The 15769-nt window shown below is 52.3% G+C and overlaps 1 protein-coding gene across 1 annotated transcript; it reads right to left on the reverse strand.

Moving 5' to 3' along the window:
* Nucleotides 1-83: 83 nt before the first annotated feature.
* LOC144489016 (NIF3-like protein 1) lies at nucleotides 84-7717 on the reverse strand (the record flags this gene model as incomplete). Its single annotated transcript, XM_078206964.1, has 3 exons — nucleotides 7635-7717; nucleotides 1434-1871; nucleotides 84-218 (listed from the first exon to the last, which is right to left on the reverse strand). Coding segments are annotated over exons 2-3 (541 nt in total), but the record flags the coding sequence as incomplete, so codon positions are not given.
* Nucleotides 7718-15769: the final 8052 nt, after the last annotated feature.

Consider the following 15769-nt stretch of genomic DNA (forward strand, 5'->3'; position numbering starts at 1 on the left):
CACCTCCCTCCCTACCTCGCTCCCCCCCGCTCCATCTCCCTCTCGACGGGAGGACACACCTCAGAGGCAGCAGAGTGACACACACTCCATCCAGAGATTCCAGCTCCGTGAGAAAGGAAGTATCCAATCCATCCGGAGAGTGACTTCCAACCGATGCGATCCCGGATTCACCAAAGAATCACCCACCGACATCGAGAGGGGAACCGTGGAGCACTCGCCTGTCCCAGAGAGAGAGATAGACAGTGTAGAGGGAGCTTTACTCGGTATCTAACCCCGTGCTGTACCTGTCCTGGGAGTGTTTGATGGGGACAGTGTAGAGGGAGCTTTACTCTGTATCTAACCCCGTGCTGTACCTGTCCTGGGAGTGTTTGATGGGGGACAGTGTAGAGGGAGCTTTACTCGGTATCTAACCCCGTGCTGTACCTGTCCTGGGAGTGTTTGATGGGGACAGTGTAGAGGGAGCTTTACTCTGTATCTAACCCCGTGCTGTACCTGTCCTGGGAGTGTTTGATGGGGACAGTGTAGAGGGAGCTTTACTCTGTATCTAACCCCGTGCTGTACCTGTCCTGGGAGTGTTTGATGGGGGCAGTGTAGAGGGAGCTTTACTCTGTATCTAACCCCGTGCTGTACCTGTCCTGGGAGCGTTTGATGGGGACAGTGTCGAGGGAGCTTTACTCTGTATCTAACCCCATGCTGTCCCTGTCCTGGGAGTGTTTGATGGGGGACAGTGTAGAGGGAGCTTTACTCTGTATCTAACCCCGTGCTGTACCTGTCCTGGGAGTGTTTGATGGGGACAGTGTAGAGGGAGCTTTACTCTGTATCTAACCCCGTGCTGTACCTGTCCTGGGAGTGTTTGATGGGGACAGTGTAGAGGGAGCTTTACTCTGTATCTAACCCGTGCTGTACCTGTCCTGGGAGTGTTTGATGGGGGACAGTGCAGAGGGAGCTTTACTCTGTATCTAACCCCGTGCTGTCCCTGTCCTGGGAGTGTTTGATGGGGGACAGTGTAGAGGGAGCTTTACTCTGTATCTAACCCCGTGCTGTACCTGTCCTGAGAGTGTTTGATGGGGGACAGTGTAGAGGGAGCTTTACTCTGTATCTAACCCCGTGCTGTACCTGTCCTGAGAGTGTTTGATGGGGGACAGTGTAGAGGGAGCTTTACTCTGTATCTAACCCCGTGCTGTACCTGTCCTGGGAGTGTTTGATGGGGGACAGTGTAGAGGGAGCTTTACTCTGTATCGAACCCCGTGCTGTCCCTGTCCTGGGAGTGTTTGATGGGGGACAGTGTAGAGGGAGCTTTACTCTGTATCGAACCCCGTGCTGTCCCTGTCCTGGGAGTGTTTGATGGGGGACAGTGTAGAGGGAGCTTTACTCTGTATCTAACCTCGCCCCTGTGCGGGGATTGGTAGATTGGAGTGGTTGGGTTGACTTACCAAGTCCTTTAGCCAGCCAATCGTTGACTCCGCAAGGCGAGGCGTCCATGGCGGTGTGGGGCGAGAAGATGGCCACGCGCTTCTCTAGGGAACGGACCACGAGGCGCTCCTTCCAGCTCGCCATGGTGAGCCGGGTGAGGGGGCGAAAGAGTGGGGGGTGATAGGACACAATGAGCTCCGCGCGGACCCTCAGCGCCTCCTCCAGGACTCCCTCCGTTAGGTCGTTGGTCAGCAGGACGGTGCGGACCTGGTGAGGGGGCGTGGGCTCCACCAGGAGACCCACATTATCCCAGCTCTCGGCCAGCGCGAGGGGAGCCAGGGCCTCGAGCACCGAGACCACCCCGGCCAGCTCCATCAGGGGTCGCGTGGGCTGTCGCAGGAGACCCAGCCCCCTGGACAGGAACATACAAGGTGGACGCGTCCGAGAGAGATCTGGAACTGAGCGAGAGAGAGAGAGTTACTGCAGGAAGAGGGTAATCCAACATGGTGGCAGTATCATCACACACCAACCTCTCTCCCTCAGTCTCCAACCAAATTCCCCCTCCCTATCTCTGTAACCTCCCCCTACACCCCCTCCCTATCTCTGTAACCTCCTCCAGCCCCCTACACCCCCTCCCTATCTCTGTAACCTCCTCCAGCCCCCTACACCCCCTCCCTATCTCTGTAACCTCCTCCAGCCCCCTACACCCCTCCCTATCTCTGTAACCTCCTCCAGCCCCCTACACCCCCTCCCTATCTCTGTAACCTCCTCCAGCCCCCTACACCCCCTCCCTATCTCTGTAACCTCGTCCAGCCCCTACACCCCCTCCCTATCTCTGTAACCTCCTCCAGCCCCCTACACCCCCTCCCTATCTCTGTAACCTCCTCCTGCCCCCTACACCCCTCCCTATCTCTGTAACCTCCTCCTGCCCCCTACACCCCCTCCCTATCTCTGTAACCTCCTCCAGCCCCCTACACCCCCTCCCTATCTCTGTAACCTCCTCCAGCCCCCTACACCCCTCCCTATCTCTGTAACCCCCTCCAGCCCCCTACACCCCCTCCCTATCTCTGTAACCCCCTCCAGCCCCTACACCCCTCCCTATCTCTGTAACCTCCTCCAGTCCCCTACACCCCCTCCCTATCTCTGTAACCCCCTCCAGCCCCCTACACCCCCTCCCTATCTCTGTAACCTCCTCCAGCCCTTACACCCCCTCCCTATCTCTGTAACCTCCTCCAGCCCCTACACCCCCTCCCTATCTCTGTAACCTCCTCCAGCCCCTACACCCCTCCCTATCTCTGTAACCTCCTCCAGCCCCTACACCCCTCCCTATCTCTGTAACCTCCTCCAGCCCCCTACACCCCTCCCTATCTCTGTAACCTCCTCCAGCCCCCTACACCCCCTCCCTATCTCTGTAACCTCCTCCAACCCCTACACCCCTCCCTATCTCTGTAACCTCCTCCAGCCCCCTACACCCCCTCCCTATCTCTGTAACCTCCTCCAGCCCCCTACACCCCCTCCCTATCTCTGTAACCTCCTCCAACACCTACACCCCTCCCTATCTCTGTAACCTCCTCCAGCCCCTACACCCCTCCCTATCTCTGTAACCTCCTCCAACCCCTACACCCCTCCCTATCTCTGTAACCCCCTCCAGCCCCCTACACCCCCTCCCTATCTCTGTAACCCCCTCCAGCCCCTACACCCCCTCCCTATCTCTGTAACCTCCTCCAGCCCCCTACACCCCTCCCTATCTCTGTAACCTCCTCCAGCCCCCTACACCCCCTCCCTATCTCTGTAACCCCCTCCAGCCCCCTACACCCCCTCCCTATCTCTGTAACCCCCTCCAGCCCCCTTCACCCCCTCCCTATCTCTGTAACCTCCTCCAGCCCCCTACACCCCCGCCCTATCTCTGTAACCTCCTCCAGCCCCTACACCCCCTCCCTATCTCTGTAACCTCCTCCAGCCCCTACACCCCCTCCCTCTCTCTGTAACCTCCTCCAGCCCCTACACCCCTCCCTATCTCTGTAACCTCCTCCAGCCCCTACACCCCTCCCAATCTCTGTAACCTCCTCCAGCCCCCTACACCCCCCCTATCTCTGTAACCTCCTCCAGCCCCTACACCCCCTCCCTCTCTCTGTAACCCCCTCCAGCCCCCTACACCCCCTCCCTATCTCTGTAACCTCCTCCAGCCCCCTACACCCCTCCCTATCTCTGTAACCTCCTCCAGCCCCTACACCCCTCCCTATCTCTGTAACCTCCTCCAGCCCCTACACCCCTCCCTATCTCTGTAACCCCCTCCAGCCCCCTACACCCCCTCCCTATCTCTGTAACCTCCTCCAGCCCCTACACCCCTCCCTATCTCTGTAACCTCCTCCAGCCCCCTACACCCCTCCCTATCTCTGTAACCTCCTCCAGCCCCTACACCCCTCCCTATCTCTGTAACCTCCTCCAGCCCCCTACACCCCCTCCCTATCTCTGTAACCCCCTCCAGCCCCTACACCCCCTCCCTATCTCTGTAACCTCCTCCAGCCCCTACACCCCTCCCTATCTCTGTAACCCCCTCCAGCCCCTACACCCCCTCCCTATCTCTGTAACCTCCTCCAGCCCCTACACCCCCTCCCTATCTCTGTAACCCCCTCCAGCCCCTACACCCCCTCCCTATCTCTGTAACCTCCTCCAGCCCCCTACACCCCCTCCCTATCTCTGTAACCTCCTCCAGCCCCCTACACCCCTCCCTATCTCTGTAACCTCCTCCAGCCCCTACACCCCTCCCTATCTCTGTAACCTCCTCCAGCCCCCTACACCCCCTCCCTATCTCTGTAACCCCCTCCAGCCCCTACACCCCCTCCCTCTCTCTGTAACCTCCTCCAGCCCCCTACACCCCCTCCCTATCTCTGTAACCTCCCCCAGCCCCTACACCCCCTCCCTATCTCTGTAACCTCCTCCAGCCCCTACACCCCTCCCTATCTCTGTAACCTCCTCCAGCCCCTACACCCCCTCCCTCTCTCTGTAACCCCCTCCAGCCCCCTACACCCCCTCCCTCTCTCTGTAACCCCCTCCAGCCCCCTACACCCCCTCCCTATCTCTGTAACCCCCTCCAGCCCCTACACCCCTCCCTATCTCTGTAACCTCCTCCAGCCCCCTACACCCCCTCCCTCTCTCTGTAACCCCCTCCAGCCCCCTACACCCCCTCCCTATCTCTGTAACCTCCTCCAGCTCCCCTACACCCCCTCCCTCTCTCTGTAACCCCCTCCAGCCCCCTACACCCCCTCCCTATCTCTGTAACCCCCTCCAGCCCCTACACCCCTCCCTATCTCTGTAACCTCCTCCAGCCCCCTACACCCCCTCCCTCTCTCTGTAACCTCCTCCAGCCCCCTACACCCCCTCCCTCTCTCTGTAACCTCCTCCAGCCCCCTACACCCCCTCCCTATCTCTGTAACCTCCTCCAGCCCCGACACCCCCTCCCTATCTCTGTAACCTCCCCCAGCCCCCTACACCCCCTCCCTATCTCTGTAACCTCCTCCAGCCCCCTACACCCCCTCCCTATCTCTGTAACCTCCTCCAGCCCCTACACCCCCTCCCTATCTCTGTAACCTCCTCCAGCCCCTACACCCCCTCCCTATCTCTGTAACCCCCTCCAGCCCCCTACACCCCCTCCCTATCTCTGTAACCTCCTCCAGCCCCTACACCCCCTCCCTATCTCTGTAACCTCCTCCAGCCCCCTACACCCCCTCCCTATCTCTGTAACCCCCTCCAGCCCCCTACACCCCCTCCCTATCTCTGTAACCCCCTCCAGCCCCCTACACCCCCTCCCTATCTCTGTAACCCCCTCCAGCCCCTACACCCCCTCCCTATCTCTGTAACCCCCTCCAGCCCCTACACCCCCTCCCTATCTCTGTAACCTCCTCCAGCCCCCTACACCCCCTCCCTATCTCTGTAACCTCCTCCAGCCCCTACACCCCCTCCCTATCTCTGTAACCCCCTCCAGCCCCTACACCCCCTCCCTATCTCTGTAACCTCCTCCAGCCCCTACACCCCCTCCCTATCTCTGTAACCTCCTCCAGCCCCTACACCCCCTCCCTATCTCTGTAACCCCCTCCAGCCCCGACACCCCTCCCTATCTCTGTAACCCTCCTCCAGCCCCTACACCCCCTCCCTATCTCTGTAACCTCCTCCAGCCCCTACACCCCTCCCTATCTCTGTAACCCTCCTCCAGCCCCTACACCCCCTCCCTATCTCTGTAACCCCCTCCAGCCCCTACACCCCTCCCTATCTCTGTAACCTCCTCCAGCCCCCTACACCCCCTCCCTATCTCTGTAACCTCCTCCAGCCCCCTACACCCCTCCCTATCTCTGTAACCTCCTCCAGCCCCTACACCCCCTCCCTATCTCTGTAACCTCCTCCAGCCCCTACACCCCCTCCCTATCTCTGTAACCTCCTCCAGCCCCCTACACCCCCTCCAGCCCCCTACACCCCTCCCTATCTCTGTAACCCCCTCCAGCCCCCTACACCCCTCCCTATCTCTGTAACCCCCTCCAGCCCCCTACACCCCCTCCCTATCTCTGTAACCCCTTCCAGCCCCTACACCCCCTCCCTATCTCTGTAACCTCCTCCAGCCCCCTACACCCCCTCCAGCCCCCTACACCCCTCCCTATCTCTGTAACCCCCTCCAGCCCCCTACACCCCTCCCTATCTCTGTAACCTCCTACGACCCTGCGAGATCTCTACAATTCCGGCCTCTCGTGCATCCCCCGATTCCCATCGCTCCGCCATTGGCGGCCGTGCCTTCAGCTGCCCGGGGAGGTGTCCCTAAGTTCTGAAATTCAATCCCTAAACCTCATAAGAACATAAGAAATAGGAGCAGGAGTAGGCCATCCAGCCCCTCGAGCCTGCCCCGCCATTCAATAAGATCATGGCTGATCCGATAGTGGGTTCAGTTCCACTTCCCCGCCCGCTCTCCACCTCTCTCTCTGCCTCATTCTTTATACATGTTCGCCTCGAGCCCGATCTATCTCCCTCCCTCAATAACCCACGCATCCCCAAAACCAGCCAATAGCGCCTCTTGTGGGGACAAGCGGAAGGGGTAGTTGTTTAATTATCAATCCTACTCAAGGCGTTCCCATCCAAAGGGGATCGAGTGGAGATCCTCTTCTGCAATCTGATTACGTTGTAAATCAAAAACAACAAAATACCTGGCTCAGAAAAGGCGGATTAAAAAAACTGCAAACACAAAACTCCTTCAAAACTGTTCAGAATTCATAAAACACCTTAACTAAATTCAGCATGTCCGCTACGACTCTCACCAACTTTTACAGATGCCCCATAGAAAGCATCCTTTCCGGGTGTATCACAGCTCGGTCTGGGGCTCCTGCTCTGCCCAAGACCGCAAGGAACTACAAAGGGTCGTGAATGTAGCCCAATCCCATCACGCAAACCCAGCCTCCCATCCATTGACTCTGTCTACACTTCCCGCTGCCTCGGGGAAAAGCAGCCGGCATAATCAAGGACCCCCCCCACGCACCCCGGACATTCTCTCTTCCACCTTCTTCCATCGGGAAAAAGATACAAAAGTCTGAGGTCACGTACCGACCGACTCAAGAACAGCTTCTTCCCTGCTGCTGTCAGAGTTTCGAATGGACCGACCTTATATTAAGTTGATCTTTCTCTACACCCGAGCTGTGACTGTAACGCTACATTCTGCACCCTCTCCTTTCCTTCTCTATGAACGGTATGCTTTGTCTGTACAGCATGCAAGAAACAATACTTTTCACTGTATCCCAATACACGAGACAATAATAAATCAAATCAAAGCGATAAAACACCTTGGAAACTGCTTAAAATTCATAAGCTTTAAAAATAGAAACATATAAAATTGCTTAAATTTCATAAAAATATCAAAAATTCTTAAATGCGTTAAAAAAATCTTTAAAATTGCTTAAATTTGGTTAAAAATCTTATAAATTGCTCAAATTTAATTTAAAAATTACAAATTGCTTAAATTTGGTTAAAAATCTTAAAAATTGCTTAAATTTAGTTAAAATTTTTTATAAATTGCTTAAATTTGGTCAAAAATCTTAAAACTTGCTTAAATTTGATTTAAAATATTAAGAATTGCTTAAACTTGATTTAAAATGTTTAAAAGTGCTTAAATTTTGATTTAAAAACTTCAAAATTGCTTAAATTTCATTAAAAAATATTTAAAATGATACAAATTTGATAAAGACACCTTGAAGATTGTTTAAAGTTGATAAAACATCTTGAGAATGGTTGAAAGTTGATAAAAACACCTTTAACAGTGAAGCAGGTGGAGAAAGGTCTCAGCAATCATCTGTAAAATGCCACAGGGTTTAAACTGGGAGCTCTGACTGTTACTTCCGGGTTCTGATTCGCTTCCGGGTTCTCCACTTCCGCGTCTGCGCACTGGATCCCTCCCCCTACGGTGGCCCCAGCGCCTGGTTTTGAGAAAAGGCGTTTCCCGCCATAGCTCTTAAAGGGACCACCCCCTGCATTTGGGACTTGGGCCAAATGAATCTGAGGGGCGCAGTGCAGGTCATCAGGGGCTGTTAGGGGATCTGGAAGATTTATTCGCTCATTTAAATGCCCCACGCGAGTCTCGGTTTAGTCTGAAGGAGGGTGTATTGTGTACAATTCTGGTCGCCGCACTACCAGAAGGATGTGGAGGCTTTGGAGAGGGTACAGGAAAGATTCACCAGGATGTTGCCTGGTATGGGGGGCATTAGCTATGAGGAGAGGTTGGAGAAACTTGGTTTGTTCTCACTGGAGCGACGGAGGTTGAGGGGAGACCTGATAGAAGTCTACAAGATTATGAGGGACAGAGTGGATCATCAGAAGCTTTTCCCCAGGGTGGAAGAGTCAGTTACTCGGGGGGCACAGGTTTAAGGTGCAAGGGGCAAGGTTTAAAGGAGATGTACGAGGCAGATTTTGTACACAGAGGGTGGTGGGTGCCTGGAACTCGCTGCCGGGGGAGGGAGTGGAAGCGGATACGATAGTGAGTTTTAAGGGGCGTCTTGACAAATCCATGAATGGGATGGGAATAGAGGGATACGGTCCCCGGAAGGGGAGGGGGTTTTAGTTCAGTCGGGGGCAGCATGGACGGTGCAGGAGGGCCGAAGGGCCTGTTCCTGTGCTGTAATTTTCTTTGTTCTTTGTATGTCTAAGGGGTTGCTTTACATTGGAACACAGCAAGAGTTTTAACAACACCAGGTTAAAGTCCAACAGGTTTATTAGGGAGCAAATGCCATTAGCTTTCGGAGCGCTGCTCCTTCATCAGATGGAGTGGAAATCTGACGAAGGAGCAGCGCTCCAAAAGCGAATGGCATTTGCTACCAAATAAACCTGTTGGACTTTAACCTGGTGTTGTTAAACTTCTTACTGTGTTTACCCCAGTCCAACGCCGGCATCTCCACATCATTACATTGGAACAACAGACAGAGCTAGCTGTTATACTGTGTCATGCTTTGGTCCTCTATTTGATGAAGCAACACTAATTGTTTTCCATTATATTTTAACTGCGTTCATAAATAAACTTTGTTCGATAAATGCTCCCATGTGGGTCTTTATTTATTTCTTCGTGTCACAAGTCGGCTTACATTAACACATCAGTGAATGAAATTTATATCCGGCACTGTGGTACAGAGGGTAAGCACTGCTGCCTCACAGCGCCAGGGACCCGGGTTCGATTCCCGGCTTGGGTCACTGTCTGTGCGGAGTCTGCATGTTTTCCCCGTGTCTGCGTGGGTTTCCTCCGGGTGCTCCAGTTTCCTCCCACAGTCTGAAAAATGTGCAGGTTCGGTTGATTAAGGGACAATTTAGCATGGCCAATCCACCTCACCTGCACATCTTTGGACACTAAGGGGCAATTTAGCATGGCCAATCCACCTAACCTACACATCTTTAAACACTAAGGGACAATTTAGCATGGCTAATCCACCTAACCTGCACATCTTTGGACACTAAGGGGTAATTTAGCATGGCCAATCCACCTAACCTACACATCTTTAGACACTAAGGGGCAATTTAGGATGGCCAATCCACCCAACCTACACATCTTTGGACAATAAGGGGTAATTTAGCATGGCCAATCCACCCAACCTACACATCTTTGGACACTAAGGGGCAATTTAGCATGGCCAATCCTCCTAACCTGCACATCTTTGGACACTAGGGGGCAATTTAGCATGGCCAATCCACCCAACCTACACATCTTTGGACACTAAGGGGCAATTTAGCATGGCTAATCCACCTAACCTGCACATCTTTGGACACTAAGGGGTAATTTAGCATAGCCAATCCACCTAACCTACACATCTTTAGACACTAAGTGCAATTTAGCATGGCCAATCCATCCAACCTACACATCTTTGGACACTAGGGGGCAATTTTGCATAGCCAATCCACATAACCCACACATCTTTGGACACTAGGGGGCAATTTAGCATGGCCAATCCACCTAACGTACACATCTTTGGACAATAAGGGGCAATTTAGCATGGCCAATCCACTCAACGTACACATCTTTGGACACTAATGGACAATTTAGCATGGCCAATCCACCCAACATACACATCTTTGGACACTAGGGGGCAATTTAGCATGGCCAATCCACCTAACCTACACATCTTTGGACACTAGGGGGCAATTTAGCATGGCCAATCCACCTTACCTGCACATCTTTGGACACTAGGGGGCAATTTAGCATGGCCAATCCACTCAACCTACACATCTTTGGACACTAATGGACAATTTAGCATGGCCAATCCACCCAACATACACATCTTTGGACACTAGGGGGCAATTTAGCATGGCCAATCCACCTAACCTGCACATCTTTGGACACTAGGGGGCAATTTAGCATGGCCAATCCACCTAACCTGCACATCTTTGGACACTAGGGGGCAATTTAGCATAGCCAATCCACCCAACCTACACATCTTTGGACACTAGGGGGCAATTTAGCATGGCCAATCCACCCAACCTACACATCTTTGGACACTAAGGGGCAATTTAGCATGGCCAATCCTCCTAACCTCCACATCTTTGGACACTAGGGGGCAATTTAGCATGGCCAATCCACCCAACCTACACATCTTTGGACACTAAGGGGCAATTTAGCATGGCCAATCCACCTAACCTGCACATCTTTGGACACTAGGGGGCAATTTAGCATGGCCAATCCCCCTAACCTGCACATCTTTGGACACTAGGGGGCAATTTAGCATGGCCAATCCACCTAACCTGCACATCTTTGGACACTAGGGGGCAATTTAGCATGGCCAATCCACCTAACCTGCACATCTTTGGACACTAAGGGGTAATTTAGCATGGCCAATCCACCTAACCTACACATCTTTAGACACTAAGGGGCAATTTAGCATGGCCAATCCACCCAACCTACACATCTTTGGGCACTCGGGGGCAATTTAGCATGGCCAATCCACCCAACGTACACATCTTTGGACAATAAGGGGCAATTTAGCATGGCCAATCCACTCAACCTACACATCTTTGGACAATAAGGGGCAATTTAGCATGGCCAATCCACTCAACTTACACATCTTTGGACACTAATGGACAATTTAGCATGGCCAATCCACCCAACCTACACATCTTTGGACACTAGGGGGCAATTTAGCATAGCCAATCCACATAACCCACACATCTTTGGACACTAGGGGGCAATTTAGTATGGCCAATCCACCTAACGTACACATCTTTGGACAATAAGGGGCAATTTAGCATGGCCAATCCACTCAACGTACACATCTTTGGACACTAATGGACAATTTAGCATGGCCAATCCACCCAACATACACATCTTTGGACACTAGGGGGCAATTTAGCATGGCCAATCCACCCAACCTACACATCTTTGGACACTAGGGGGCAATTTAGCATGGCCAATCCACCTTACCTGCACATCTTTGGACACTAGGGGGCAATTTAGCATGGCCAATCCACCTAACCTGCACATCTTTGGACACTAGGGGGCAATTTAGCATGGCCAATCCACCCAACCTACACATCTTTGGACACTAAGGGGCAATTTAGCATGGCTAATCCACCTAACCTGCACATCTTTGGACACTAAGGGGTAATTTAGCATAGCCAATCCACCTAACCTACACATCTTTAGACACTAAGTGCAATTTAGCATGGCCAATCCATCCAACCTACACATCTTTGGACACTAGGGGGCAATTTTGCATAGCCAATCCACATAACCCACACATCTTTGGACACTAGGGGGCAATTTAGCATGGCCAATCCACCTAACGTACACATCTTTGGACAATAAGGGGCAATTTAGCATGGCCAATCCACTCAACGTACACATCTTTGGACACTAATGGACAATTTAGCATGGCCAATCCACCCAACATACACATCTTTGGACACTAGGGGGCAATTTAGCATGGCCAATCCACCTAACCTACACATCTTTGGACACTAGGGGGCAATTTAGCATGGCCAATCCACCTTACCTGCACATCTTTGGACACTAGGGGGCAATTTAGCATGGCCAATCCACTCAACCTACACATCTTTGGACACTAATGGACAATTTAGCATGGCCAATCCACCCAACATACACATCTTTGGACACTAGGGGGCAATTTAGCATGGCCAATCCACCTAACCTGCACATCTTTGGACACTAGGGGGCAATTTAGCATGGCCAATCCACCTAACCTGCACATCTTTGGACACTAGGGGGCAATTTAGCATAGCCAATCCACCCAACCTACACATCTTTGGACACTAGGGGGCAATTTAGCATGGCCAATCCACCCAACCTACACATCTTTGGACACTAAGGGGCAATTTAGCATGGCCAATCCTCCTAACCTCCACATCTTTGGACACTAGGGGGCAATTTAGCATGGCCAATCCACCCAACCTACACATCTTTGGACACTAAGGGGCAATTTAGCATGGCCAATCCACCTAACCTGCACATCTTTGGACACTAGGGGGCAATTTAGCATGGCCAATCCCCCTAACCTGCACATCTTTGGACACTAGGGGGCAATTTAGCATGGCCAATCCACCTAACCTGCACATCTTTGGACACTAGGGGGCAATTTAGCATGGCCAATCCACCTAACCTGCACATCTTTGGACACTAAGGGGTAATTTAGCATGGCCAATCCACCTAACCTACACATCTTTAGACACTAAGGGGCAATTTAGCATGGCCAATCCACCCAACCTACACATCTTTGGGCACTCGGGGGCAATTTAGCATGGCCAATCCACCCAACGTACACATCTTTGGACAATAAGGGGCAATTTAGCATGGCCAATCCACTCAACCTACACATCTTTGGACAATAAGGGGCAATTTAGCATGGCCAATCCACTCAACTTACACATCTTTGGACACTAATGGACAATTTAGCATGGCCAATCCACCCAACCTACACATCTTTGGACACTAGGGGGCAATTTAGCATAGCCAATCCACATAACCCACACATCTTTGGACACTAGGGGGCAATTTAGTATGGCCAATCCACCTAACGTACACATCTTTGGACAATAAGGGGCAATTTAGCATGGCCAATCCACTCAACGTACACATCTTTGGACACTAATGGACAATTTAGCATGGCCAATCCACCCAACATACACATCTTTGGACACTAGGGGGCAATTTAGCATGGCCAATCCACCCAACCTACACATCTTTGGACACTAGGGGGCAATTTAGCATGGCCAATCCACCTTACCTGCACATCTTTGGACACTAGGGGGCAATTTAGCATGGCCAATCCACCTAACGTACACATCTTTGGACACTAGGGGGCAATTTAGCATGGCCAATCCACTCAACCTACACATCTTTGGACACTAGGGGGCAATTTAGCATGGCCAATCCCCCTAACCTGCACATCTTTGGACACTAGGGGGCAATTTAGCATGGCCAATCCACCTAACCTGCACATCTTTGGTCACTAAGGGGCAATTTAGCATGGCCAATCCCCCTAACCTACACATCTTTGGACACTAAGGGACAATTTAGCATGGCCAATCCATCTTGATGGAGTAGATGGGGGCACAATTGCAAGATAATGGTTGGAATGCGAGTCTTTCCAGGTAATCAAGTCTTAAAGGTACAGACAGTGTGAGTGGAGAGAGGGTTAAGCACAGGTTAAAGAGATGTGTATTGTCTCCAGACAGGACAGTTAGTGAGATTCTGCAAGTCCAGGCAAGTCGTGGGGGTTACAGATAGTGTGACATGAACCCAAGGTCCCGGTTGAGGCCATCCTCATGTGTGCGGAACTTGGCTATCAGTTTCTGCTCAGCGACTCTGCACTGTCGTGTGTCTTGAAAGCCGCCTTGGAGAACGCTTACCCGAAGATCAGAGGCTGAATGCCCGTGACTGCTGAAGTGCTCCCCAACAGGAAGGGAATACTTCTGCCTGGTGATTGTCGAGCGGTGTCCGTTCATCGTCGTAGCGTCTGCGTGGTCTCCCCAATGTACCATGTCTCGGGACATCCATTCCTGCAGCGTATCAGGTAGACAACGTTGGCCGAGTCGCAAGAGTAGGTACCGTGTACCTGGTGGGTGGTGTTCTCACGTGAGATGATGGCATCCGTGTCGATGATCCGGCACGTCTTGCAGATCCACACACTGGTATTGTATTAGTCCGTGAGATCCGGAAGCTAACTCCTGTCTCGGCTAACCCTTGCACCCAGCTTGTCTGGAAACCCAAGACGCTCCGCCCAAATTAACATTCTGACGGGTTCCCGTCAAGTTCACTGTCTGACCAGACAAACCCGTGACACCACGGCTGGGCAACAGTCCATCTCGTCTGGACAGTGAATAACCCCTATTCATCAACTGTGATTAAGTGTTCTAACTGTTCTCCCACCCGAAACTTTAACTAAAACTTGGATATTTCCAAGGCTAAAATATTGACTTGATATAATGACCTTTACCATGGTGCCGTGTGGCAAAATAGAAACATGGAGGATAGGAGCAGGAGGAGGCCATTCGGCCCTTCGAGCCTGCACCATCATTCATCCCGATCATGGCTGATCGTCCAACTCAATAGCCTCATCCTGCCTTCTCCCCATAACCTTTGACCCCGTTCGCCCCCCCAGCGGTGTGTCCGGCCTCTTGAATACATTCAATGTTTTGGCTTCAACTCCTTCCTGTGGGAATGAATCCCACAGGCTCTCCGGGTGAAGAAATGTCTCCTCAACCCCCCCCCGTCCGAAATCGCCTACCCCCAATCCTCAGACTGTGACCCCCCCTGGTTCTGGACTCCCCCCACCATCGGGGACACCCTCCCTGCATCTACCCTGTCTGGTCCTGTTAGAATTTTTCTCTATGAGATTCCCCCCTCATTCGTCTGAACTCCAGCGGAAACAACCCTAACCTGGTCAACCTCTCCTCGTACATTAGTCCCGCCGTCCCCGGAATCGGCCTGGTAAACTTTCGCTGCGCTCCCTCGAGAGCAAGAACATCCTTCCTCAGAAAAGGAGACCAAAACTGCCCACAATACTCTCGGTGTGGCCTCACCAAGGCCCTGTGTAATCGCAACAACACATCCCTCTGCTGCTCGACTCGAAACCTCTCGCTATGAAGGCCAACAGACCATTTCCCTTCTTTACCGTCTGCTGCATGCTTACCCTCAGCGACCGGTGCACAAGGACACCCGGGTCCCTCTGCACTCTCCCCTCTCCCAATTTACAGCCACTCAGGTAGCAATCTGCCGCCTTGTTTTTGCTTCCAAAGTGAATAACCTCATATCTATCCACCCTTCCCGATTTACACTTGTTCATACAACAATCTGCTTTCCTATTATTGCTGCCGGAGTGGATAACCTCACACTTATCCAAATTATACAGCATCTGGCACTGATTTTGACCAGTGTGCTGTGGTGATATGAACAGGGCCTAGCGTTAAGGCTGATAAAAATTGGATATCCTAAATTAAAGAATTAGGCATCTTAAAATCGAACAGTCAAACCTCGAGCAGGCCGATTGTACAAGTGCACAAACGTGTCTGTGTCTGACCCATCAAAGGTGGTTACACTCGACTGATATTTAGCAGGAGATAATTACACCTCATTGAAATGCATCGGCCTGTTGTTAGAAGCCCAGATCGGGCCAGACTTTCCGTCACCGAAAGTTCCCGGGAGGTGGGACACCCGGGGGACGGACCCCGGTGTCCTGTCAGGCAGGCATCAAGAAACCCACTGGGTATTGGAACCCCCTCCTCCTGGGACCTCACTGGCCGGAAGCCAGAGAAGTTTCTGGAAAGGCAAGCAGGCCGGGGGATAAAGGGACATATTTTCAGACACACCAGGAGTGAAGACTCGGCGAGGGAG

The sequence above is a fragment of the Mustelus asterias genome, unplaced genomic scaffold, assembly GCF_964213995.1.
Source record: "Mustelus asterias unplaced genomic scaffold, sMusAst1.hap1.1 HAP1_SCAFFOLD_1924, whole genome shotgun sequence".
NCBI lineage: Eukaryota > Metazoa > Chordata > Chondrichthyes > Carcharhiniformes > Triakidae > Mustelus > Mustelus asterias.